General features: G+C 36.3%; 3 protein-coding genes across 6 annotated transcripts; all 3 read right to left on the bottom strand.

The window, feature by feature from the left end:
* Window positions 1-3: 3 nt before the first annotated feature.
* LOC9327089 lies at window positions 4-3,204 on the bottom strand. 4 transcript variants are annotated; one of them, XR_002329110.1, is made up of 6 exons: window positions 2,805-3,204; window positions 1,149-2,686; window positions 769-927; window positions 524-659; window positions 298-421; window positions 4-169 (listed from the first exon to the last, which is right to left on the bottom strand). XR_002329110.1 is itself a non-coding variant. In XM_021010951.1 (5 exons), exons 1-4 carry the CDS (start codon window positions 3,040-3,042, stop codon window positions 537-539), a joined length of 2,085 nt encoding a protein of 694 aa, XP_020866610.1. In that variant the 5' UTR covers window positions 3,043-3,203; the 3' UTR covers window positions 4-421; window positions 524-536. The 4 variants fall into 4 exon arrangements, 2 of the variants coding, with proteins under 2 accessions (XP_020866610.1, XP_002893751.2); XR_002329109.1 differs by having other exon boundaries at window positions 524-686; window positions 2,805-3,203; XM_021010951.1 differs by having other exon boundaries at window positions 4-421; window positions 524-686; window positions 2,805-3,203.
* Window positions 3,205-4,985: 1,781 nt separating this feature from the next.
* LOC9329813 lies at window positions 4,986-5,415 on the bottom strand. The gene has a single exon (XM_002893706.2). It carries the CDS (start codon window positions 5,302-5,304, stop codon window positions 5,104-5,106), a length of 201 nt encoding a protein of 66 aa, XP_002893752.1. The 5' UTR covers window positions 5,305-5,415; the 3' UTR covers window positions 4,986-5,103.
* A 1,080-nt stretch (window positions 5,416-6,495) lies between these two features.
* On the bottom strand, window positions 6,496-10,571 carry LOC9329814 (NAC domain-containing protein 14). The gene is made up of 7 exons (XM_002893707.2): window positions 9,173-10,571; window positions 8,767-9,044; window positions 8,189-8,503; window positions 7,710-8,078; window positions 7,207-7,614; window positions 6,979-7,131; window positions 6,496-6,860 (listed from the first exon to the last, which is right to left on the bottom strand). Exons 1-7 carry the CDS (start codon window positions 9,453-9,455, stop codon window positions 6,651-6,653), a joined length of 2,016 nt encoding a protein of 671 aa, XP_002893753.2. The 5' UTR covers window positions 9,456-10,571; the 3' UTR covers window positions 6,496-6,650.
* Between the last annotated feature and the right edge of the window lie 321 nt (window positions 10,572-10,892).

The raw sequence follows: 10,892 nt of genomic DNA on the forward strand, positions 1-10,892 counted from the left end.
AAGTTAGATAAAAGGTACTATATAACAAAAAGCGTGATGACATAGTAGTAAAGAAAAGAGTAACAGTGGTTTGTTTATACATCTCATAATCAAAGATTCAGGACCAGAACAAGAAAATATTACAATCTTCAGCAATCAAAAGGATCCACCTCCAAACAGTTCCCAGGTTCTGATAAGAAAAAAAGACCAATTTATTCAGTAGTGATTCAAAATAGTATCAGTTCATTTCTCTTGAATCGACATGACCAATTGACCATAAGTAAAATAAAAGGTAACTTCTAAAAAGGGAGCACCAACTTCATCTTTCAGCACAATTAGTCATGTGTCAGCCACTTCTTCGGAAAATGATTTTTATGCCTTAAAAGTCTCCATCCAGAAATTGGAGATCTTGAGGCTGTTCTTTGATATTTTACATGCCAACCTGCAAAATCGAAAGCACACTTTGGGCAAGCCTTACCAATCTGACATGTTATTGCCCTTCAAAATATTTTTAGATGGGGAATTATGGATGATTTGATGTCACCTTTCTAATATCTTCAAGGATATGGATTCGAAAGAGAAGTCTCGTAGACCATCAAACACCTGTCTGCTTCAGCCTTGAGCCATAAGCTTTTATAGAACAGTGCATTTTGGTTAATCTGCTCCTCCCCTTGATGATTCTGTTGGTAACCATTTGTAGGCACAACCTGCCCACATTATCAAACTGACGGTCTACCTCCTACTAAACGCCAAATATCACAGCTTAAGTATGGAGAACAAAAACCATACCTGACCAAAGCCGTTATCTTTGGTCGCACCATATTGATACGAACGATAACCTGGGATCGTCTCCCTTGAAACTACAGAGTACTTATCCTTCCTTTTCACATCAAGGTCGACAGTCATATTGTTTGCCGTTGGAAGCTGATGAGTGTCTCTAATCGATAGCTAATACACAGGATTTGGAATCATGGTGACCCATTAACAACAAGAGGTGACCCATTAACACTATATCATTTTTGTAAATTCTACAAGACATGATGGTATATTTCTTGTTGATCTTAAATAAAATATGTTCTAGGCGAATCTAATGGGCTTCCAAGTATAATGAAATCTCATGTGGCTTAAGCTAGCAATTTATATACATAGAAACAGTTAGAACACCATACCTTACTCTTGTTAGGTAACAGCTTTAGATCATATGAATTGCATTGTGCAACGCTTTGATTCCCAGCCTGAGTGTTGTTTTGGATGTACAAGTTGAGATTCTGTACAGTACTGTTAATGAGATCAAGCTCTTCCACATTCGGTGAATCTGAAGATTCTGAACCATGTGCAAGTGTTAGTAACTCTGACAGTCCATGCATCGTTGTAAGTAGTTTCTTCACATCCATTTTTGGAGATGGGCCAGGTAAAGCTTTCATATCACTTGTAGATGAACTCGCTGCAGTATCTACAACATGAAATGGAAGAGGATGCTTAAGATCTCTATTACCCTTTACTGAAAATGTAGGATTTGGCTCCACTGCAAACCACTTAGTAGACCCAATGTTACTGTCTGCCTTTGGAGACATAAGTGAAGAACTGCCATGTGACATGTTGGGAATGAAACGTTCCACATACACTGAGGATTGTGCTAAGTCTGCATCTACAACATTATGGTCCTCCCTATAACGAGCTGGAATGTATAAACCGGTTGTATTCACCACTAGCGATAAATCATCTGCAGTTTGGTTTTTCTCGTAGTCATATGCTTTCGGTTTAGTATCTGCAAGAGAGAACTGACTGGCCAATGGATTCAATCTCCGCTGACCTTGAGATTTGTTGCTGGAGCTTCCTAGTTTAGCATACTCAGTAATCCCAACGTTGGATTCAATCCAAGGATTGTATGAAGATGTCGAACTCAAATCATGACCACCATATCGACTCTTAAAACTATGGCCAACTTCTCCAGAAGATGTCGCTACCTTGACCTTATTTAGTGACTTATCATCTGAAGAAGTAAGAGCAGAAGTTGGATGTGCATTTGCCTCAAACGCTCCTTGCTTCTCATGGACAGAAGGACTTAGTTTTGCACTAGAGGGAACAAAAACAGGGGCTAAAGGATCCAACCTTTTCGATGGTTGGAATTCATTTCTAGAATCCAAAATGCTCAGGGTCTTGGAACCGCTATCACTAGATACAAAACCGAAAATTTTATCTGCATTGTGGGTCAATATGCTTGTCAGTTTTGCTGCATCATTTCTTCCATCTTCAGGAGGAGGGTCAGTTAAATCGAACTCTCCAGACGACGACGGAAAAGTTGAAGACAGAGACTTCTTCAAAGACGAAGAACTATTCTCTTCACATTTTTCCCCATCCGTTTCAACTTTCTTCTTAGAATTAGATGGTATAAACTGAGGTGCCAAAGGATTCAATCTATGAAACCCACTAAGATCATCAGTCGAACGCCTCGAAGCCACAGCTTTAGCACCTGAAGCCAGACTCTTGTGAGAATGCATTCCTATCCAACAAGGAGAATCTTCCTCAGAATCATCTTCATCAGACTCTGTAGACGATTTCTCAGAGACACAGGACAGACCCAACTTTGCATCACCAGCAACATTTGAGGGCTTAATCAGTACCTCAGGCAATTTCGAGAAAATTGGATTAGGGTTTACCAAAACCTTTCCAGAACTAGCTATCTTCTCCTCCAAAACCAATCCTTCTGCAAAATTCACAAAATTAGCTCTTTACACCAAAAATTAACACTTTCTCTATGCCCAATTCACACACACGACCTTAACAACAACAAGAGAATAAGAGTCAAAGATTTTGTGTTATACCTTTTTTAGTCTCCACATCGCGAGACAAGTTAGATAACGAATCATCATCATCAAGACCACTTCTCTGATCATCAGAGGATAAAAAGGAAAGGTCTAAAGTATAATCACCCCAGATAGAATCTTCGTGTTCAGATTTGAGAGAGAAGGAAGGAGAAGAAGAAGAACCGATTGCGAAAGGTTTAGCGGATGGTGAAAGACCGCTTCGTAAACCATCAATTCCGTGACTGTAGTGCTTCATCTTCTCTGTATCTCTGTGTGGTTATGGCTATGGAGGAGAAAGGAAGGAAATGATGAATCTTGTTGAAGAAGAAGGGAAGGGCTTATTCACCTTCCCCTTCCCTGGGTTTGCGAAAGGACGAAGCTTTTTCCTTGAGGTCAAGTCTATTAAACAAAAAAAAGATGTCGTTCTCTTCTCTGTTTTACTCTTGTCAAAAATTCGGATTAGGACGAAAACTTTTGGATTTGACATTTTCAACCTTTTATTTTCGGAATATTGTTATATGGGTCCCTGTACTTCTCTTTTCTTTTGAATTTTGCACGAACATATTTGAAAAATTTTATGATCAGTTTCTTGTTAACCTATTTTAATTTGAATTAAAAAACAGTACAAAAAGTGAATCAATTAGTGATACATAATATCAATGGATGAAATGGATTCTTCCTCTGATCAATGGTTTGAAAATGTAATGTATATGATTTTTGTAAGAAATATTTTAAAGTGTCTGATATACGATGAAAAAAAAAACGAGCCCTGGTCCTTGACACATTCTTATGATACATGTGTATGGGACCTAAAAATATAGAGGGTCATTTTTTTCATGCTTGTTAGAGGTCCTGCTTTTCAATATAGAGGCGCGGATTTTCGAATTTGTATTAGGTCACAAATAATACAGGACCGGCCCTGCCGAGACTACGACATTGTCATTGGTAATGTTTAGACAAATGGTGTTGAAAGAGTAAGGTTTGAGAGTGTTTGAAAAGAACTAATCAATGTTTTGGAAAACCCTAAAGAATGGTCGAGATTTACATTCACTCACAATGAAGATGTTTGGAACAACAAGAAGATGGATTCGACCAACATATTCCTTTAGAGAAAGACAAACTAGCTACCCTGAATAATCGCTAAGAGAGCCATGCCATTTCCTATGTACCTAGCTACCCTGAATAATAAATAGCACACACTCTCGTGTGGCTTAAGCCAATTGTAGACATGGAGAAATACCTTTTCGTCTCGATATTAATAGTAAAGACGGTTTTGTAGAGTTAAAAGAAAAAGGATAGATATTTCCTACTCAAAATCATGTTTGGATGAAACTAATTATTTCTGATTGAGAAATGAGACTATTCAACTAGATAAGAATTATCACAAAAAATGAGACCCTTATTTCGAAAAAGATTATTATTAAAATCTTAGCAATATTCTCAAAGAAAAAATCTCCTATTCAAAACTTTTCATCTAACTTACCAATTAAGTTTCAAAAAAATTAAAACAACTACCAATTAAGTCCAATAATTTAAAGGAAAGTAAATCATTCTCGAACCACAAGTAATAGCGAATTCTGTTTTTCCGAGGCAAGTAGAATTGGAGCATCCCTGGCCCGTAACCAGAACTCAACATTGATATGGTTGGACCGTTGGATTGACTCGACTCGATCGGTAAAAACGACAATGGAACCGAGTAAACACCTTTTTGGATACATCTCTTGATTACATGATCACATAACTGGAGTTTTGAGACCTTCTAAATGAAATGGTGTCTCTCATTTAATCATACCAAATTAGAGAGAGTCGTCAGAAAAACCGTCTTCTTCTCAATTCTTTGACCAAGATCAAGTCTACGATAATGATAACTTCTTTTTTTTTTTTAATGAAATATAATGATAATGATAATGATAATGATAACTTTTACTTCACAGGTAAATAAATTCAACAAAAGATTATACAACAAAGCTCAAGAATTTTTTGTTCTTTTTAACAAAAAGATGCATTAATTAGAAAAGAGTCTTCTTCTCAAAATTTTTGACCAAGATCAAGTCTACCATCGACGATAATAATGAATTTCACCTCCATAACAAAATAACTCTTCACACGTTTCAAAATCTAGTGATGTTTCTAACAAAAGAATCTTCTTTAGCAGAACAATTCAACAAAAAGAATCACAAAAGGATATACATACAAGAAAAGAAAGCTCAGTAACTTTTTCTTTTGTTTTTTAAAGGATGCATTAATGTAGAAGAGATCTTATTTACAAAAAAAGCTCACGTAAAAAAAATTCACAAAGTAAGCAAGAAAATAAACATCAAGAAGAACGAGAATAAAGAGGAGGGGAAGGAAGGAGAAGAGGGAGAGATGAATTGGAACTATGAAAAGGAAGAGAGTATAAAATCTGAAGTCGGATTCTCCTCGGAAAAGGCGCTTGAGAGAAGAGATGCTCCAAAAGTCCGGCGAGCACCACCGTGTACTCCTTCATCATCTCAGCAATCAAAGTCACTAGCAACATTCTTGATTTTCTTTAGCTTCAATGGAATCTTCTTATTTCTCTTGTTCTCTATGTTTTCTTACACAATTGTATTTAGTTATATATAGTAGTAGTTGGAGAAGGAGAAGTAGAATCTAGGGGTGTCTTCTACTGTCTCTCCGCTCTTGGTATTTTTTTTGGTCAAACCTGCTCTTGGTTTTTCTCTTTCTTAATTTATTATCTTATAATAAGAGTGAATTATTCTTTTATTAAACAAACAAAAAAAAAGGATTAGAATTAAATAGATTACGTAACGTTGCGCCAAAATTTTGTGTAGTTTAATTTGAATAATAAATAGAAGAGAAACAAGTGTTGAGAAAGATGTAGAAAACGCACATAGTATTGGATATGGACCTCACCACTTATTGTATATCATGCGGGATCCACTCACAAACCGGATGATGTTTATCCGTTCGATCTTTATCTTGTTTCCTTATGTCATTTAATTAAAAAAACTTCATATCCTAAGAATGTAACGACATAAATTATTAAATTAGCGATTACAAAATCCTAATATAGATAATTGTTTGGATTTGATTATGAAGATAAAGATCAACATTTTAAGAAGTTTTTTTTTTTTTTTTTTAATTAGTACTCCTACTACATGGAGCGTTTCATTTCTAACGTCCGTAACATTTTTTTCTTTAACCGCACTTATTTCGGATGTGTCAGAATCTGTGGAACGTTTAATGTGAACTGCAATCTCATTGATGAAAACTTTGAAACTATCACAAAATAATTAATAAGAGTATCGACGTCTATATATTCACATAGGAATTAGGATAGATTGATTTTTTTAGTTTTTGTGGAAGGGAATTTCTAACTAAAGTTTGGTATGTGGTTGGATATGTTTAGATTTTTGTATACAACGATTGGTCAGTCGATTTGGTTATGTGTCTGAAGATTAGGTCTAAAATAGTGATGCATGGACAACATTTTTTTTTTATCTCTCTTGTACATTTTTGTGAAATTATGTTTTCTTTTTCTTTTTTTTTTCCATCAACATTACGTATTGTTTGAGATAATTTATATATTTTATTATGTTACATAAGACCATTGAATTTAAAATTTGAGATTATATATATTTTTTTCTAAACACGATTGATTATATACATACAAAAATAAAATACATTAATAATTACGTTAATATATTGTGACGGACACAAGGAGAAGAAGTGTGAACTGCAAAAAATCAAAAAAGAGAACTAATTTGTTAATGATTCTAGAGAATCTGGCTTCATTACTCAACACTACAAAAGAAAGAAAGAAAAAACAGATACACATGATTGATTATACAAAAAGAACATGGAGAATGGCACAATATATCATCAAGTAAACATGCCTTTGAAGGAATCTAATTGATGAAACAAGAAGCTACATTTGGCATCTCTTGACTCTTTCCATACTCCTACTAAAACAACTATCACCGCCACTAATATCACCATACTACTATACTGCACCAAGCTCTTCTTCTGTTTCTGCCATGATGATGATGATGATGATGATGATGATGATGATGATGACACATCTCCCTTTTCCTGCATTTCGCATTGTTTCAATCATGCTAGTTAAGAGTTTTTTTTCTCTCTTATGTCAATATTAGATGCTTTTCTTATAGAGATGATGTTTGATGTAACTCGAAAAGAAACATCTTACCTTGCTATGATGGCCTGCTTCTTCTTCTCTAACGTTTGAGTCTCTTTCTCTGTTGTTTATGGTTATGAGAGGCTTCCTCAATCTCGTCTGCAGGCGGATTCTCCTCTGAGCAGTCCCCTGAGTACTTAAATTGGCTGATTCTTCCTCTACGACCTGCAGATTCATCAAGGGTCATTTGAGAGGTCATTCCAGGTTGATCACAACACTAGCCTGTTGACTGAATCATACCTTGGACATGGCAGATTGTACTTCATCTTCTTCATAGTTGTCTGCATCTCTCTCTTTCTTGTTGATAACTGGTGTCAATGGCGGTTCGATTTGCAGCCGAATTCTTCTAGGAGCAGTGCCTTGGTCCACAACAGAGTCAAGATTTGTCTGATTCTCTCGAGACCTGGCATTGAACCCAGATATGTTACCGGGATGAAGCTCAAAGGATGATTGTTCGGGCTGGTTGACATTATAGTTGAATGGATCAATAGTTGCATAAGACGATGAAGCATATTGCCCAAACACGTTGTTATGAAGTGGCGTCACGGTCCGAGAGGACCCGGATGAAGATTGAATCTCTACTACCTCCTTGCTATCAAGGTTGTGTTCACTGACCCATCTGGAAGCTAAAATGTCAGGAACAAAGTGCTGTACATGAAGAAACACTATGGTCAGTCCCATAATCATCATCAGTTTACAAATCACTATCCCACAATGCAGGCTATCTCAAACATTCTGGTTACCTGTGGGCCGGAAACATCAGCACCGCCGTCTAAAAAAGCAACGGAATCTTTGAGAAATGGGTACTCAGTAGACAACAGTCTTGTATTTCCAGGCCAATGCATCATATTTGGAATCGCAAAGTCTTTCCTTTCACTAGAGGATTCATTATGGTTATGGAAGACCTCATCCAAGACATCTGTTAAAGATGCATCTTGTTCAGAGGCCCCATCCTGAAAATGTAGCCCATAACCACAGTTTCCAAAATCGCTAGAATACATCGAATCGATGTGTGATGTAGCAAAACTGATGCTTGACTGCCCTGGATAATATGATTTCTCACTTAAGATGGGTCCATAAAGAGTTGGAATGTCCCTTAGAAGGTGATTTTCCTAAACCAGAAGAAAGCACAAAATGGTTAACGATGGGAAGCGATGGAGAAATTGTGATACAGAATGTTATACTTAGTGCAAACAGAGATCACCTGAAAAATAAGTATTACCTCTACTAAGCTTTTTCCCAAAACACGGTCTTTGGCGTGAGAAGTTTCAGCATGATTGACAGAAGTATTGTTTATCACTGAAACATCAGGTTTCACATCATTACCCTTGTCGCTTAAACACCTCTCAGTATCATCTGATCTATCTAGAGCATGCACACCAGATGTAGATGTTTCTTGGACCATTTCAGAAGATGTGTCATCAGGAGAGCATCTAGTAGTGGTAGGAGTGGAATTAACATTCTCTATTTCCTCACAGTTTGAAGGATCACAACTATCACTAGGCTTGTGGAACAAGCGACACAAAACATACGGATTCTGTTACAAAACACACACAAAAAAAAAACATATAAGCAGAAGAGTATTAACAAATCACACACCAACTAGCCAAAAAGCCACCACCATCATTAACCAAGAGTAGAGTTACTTAAACTAGTCAACATTAACTGACATTTCAAGAAACAAACTTCTTACTATATAAAGCAACCAAAGACCTCACAACCATAGACTACCTTAAAGCAAGACAAGAAGCTAGAATTGACCATAAGTAGATTGAGAAAGAGAAAGAAAAAAAAACAGACCTGACCAGGTCCAGTACCATCTAGTTCCTTATCAGTAGCACGATACTCATGCATAATCCAATTAGTACGCTCTCCTCTAGGAGCTCTTCCACGATAGAAAACAAGAGTCTTCTTCATACCAATAATCAACTTCTTAGACTTAATAGTTCGATCTTTCCCAGTAGCTTTCCAGTAACCAATATCAGTAGCTCTATTAGAACGATGACCACTCGGATACTTCCGATCACGAGGACAAAAAAAGAACCATTCTTGATCATCCGTCTTTATCACCGAAAGCCCTAAAACAATCAAACAAAACCCTAAAAACCTTATCATCATCATCACTCTCAAAACAATCCAAAATTTCACAAAGCTTCCACCTTTCAATTCTCAAAACCATAAAAAGAAGAAGAGAGAACTAACTAACCAGGTAAGTCCCATGGTTCCCACTTGCAAACATCGATCTCAGGTATGACTCTAACTTCTAAATCACGGCCGTTGATTTTTAACCTTAGATAATGATTGATGAGTTCTTCATCCGTTGGTCTGAATCTGAAACCTAGAGGTAACGCTTCCATAGACAACAAAGCTTGCTCCGTCGTCATCTCCGGTAAAGTTTTGTTTTTTGTTTGGTTCATAAAACCTGAAGAGAGCTTTGAGCTAAGCTTGAGCTTGACCACTTGGTTGCTGTGGTCTGCCAATTGTGCCATGTCCTGACTCGCACGTGACGTCAGTGTCTTTTAAATTTTCTATTTTACCCTTGTATTAATCAGTAATTACGGAAATGCCATGGCTCAAGCCTTTTTTAGGCGCCGTTTGGTTTCTTTTGACTCGATTATGTCCAAGTCAACGTGCCGTCAGGGTCCACTCATTAGATTCCTTCACGTGGTCCTATAAAGTTTAAAAAAGTTGCTCAATTTAGATTATTTTTGTATTTTAACTTTTCCCATTTCTGGCTTATGTTGTATAAATAATACAACTACTACTATTTTGTCCAAAAAAAAAAAAAAAAAAAAAAACAACTACTATATGAGAAAATTTTGACTCGTGAATGCATATGACCAACCAACCTCAGGCAAGATTACATTGTTGTCTGTTTTTGTCGTAATCAATGAATACATTTTAGATATATATACTCGTCTATTTTTGGCTTTGGAACCATACTTGTTTTGTTTTTATTTGTTGTATGAGGTGATTTATTCAACAACCAAATTAAGTTGGTTGAGTTAGTCCCACTTTAGTGTTACCAAAACAGAATTATTTGCATGAGAGAGTAGTACTATTGTCGGAGTTATTATTTGGAAAATTTACATAGAGCCTCTTTATATGCTAAAAAAAGGTTAAAGTCCCATAAAGATAAAGCTTTCCCTGCTCTGTCAAAGTTACGTGGCCGTAACTCCCATCTCCAATTATTGCTTCTTTTAATGGGCTTTAGTTGTTGGCCCAGTGTATTTCTTCTAGTCTTTCATTCTTTTACGAATGGGCCGAATGTTAGATCTAATGCACTAGTTTGATTTATCGACGACATGCATGTAGGTTCTCTCTTCCTCTCCACTCCACTCCCTCCACATGACATTTCTTTTGTCATATAAATAAGGGATTCTTAGCTGAAAATTCAGACTAATTCGTGGAGGGTCAGATATTTTTGTCATATACGATGGTATAATGTTACACCCATAATGCATACAAACCCCAAAAAGTGTCTCATGGCCAAAATTTCTAGAAAATTTTGGATTTGATTTGGTAAAAACCCAAAGATGTGTGTCGTCTATCCAAATTTAACACCGCTTATGGTAAAAATTGTAGAGGCATACTGCGCTGTGATGTTTTTTTGACTATCTCATATAGGCCCGACTCAACTTTTGGTTGGACCATGTGCTAAGAAAAAAAAAACTTCTTTTTGTTAGTACATGTTAAAGAAAAAAAAAAAGTAGACCTTTTTATCTTAGGAGAAAAGCAAAAAAAAAGAGACCATGTGCTAGTGCATTCTCAGCACATGCATAGAGCCGGCACTGCTCATATTTGATTCCACTCCCTATTCTCATATGATGCTACTGCTAGAGACCTATCTTAGAATATTTTTGGGTGATTTGTTCAAAACTAGCTGCCTCTTTTTTCTATATGTAATGTATATATTGTAGACATTT

The sequence above is a fragment of the Arabidopsis lyrata genome, assembly GCF_000004255.2.
Source record: "Arabidopsis lyrata subsp. lyrata unplaced genomic scaffold ARALYscaffold_1, whole genome shotgun sequence".
Lineage (NCBI taxonomy): Eukaryota > Viridiplantae > Streptophyta > Magnoliopsida > Brassicales > Brassicaceae > Arabidopsis > Arabidopsis lyrata.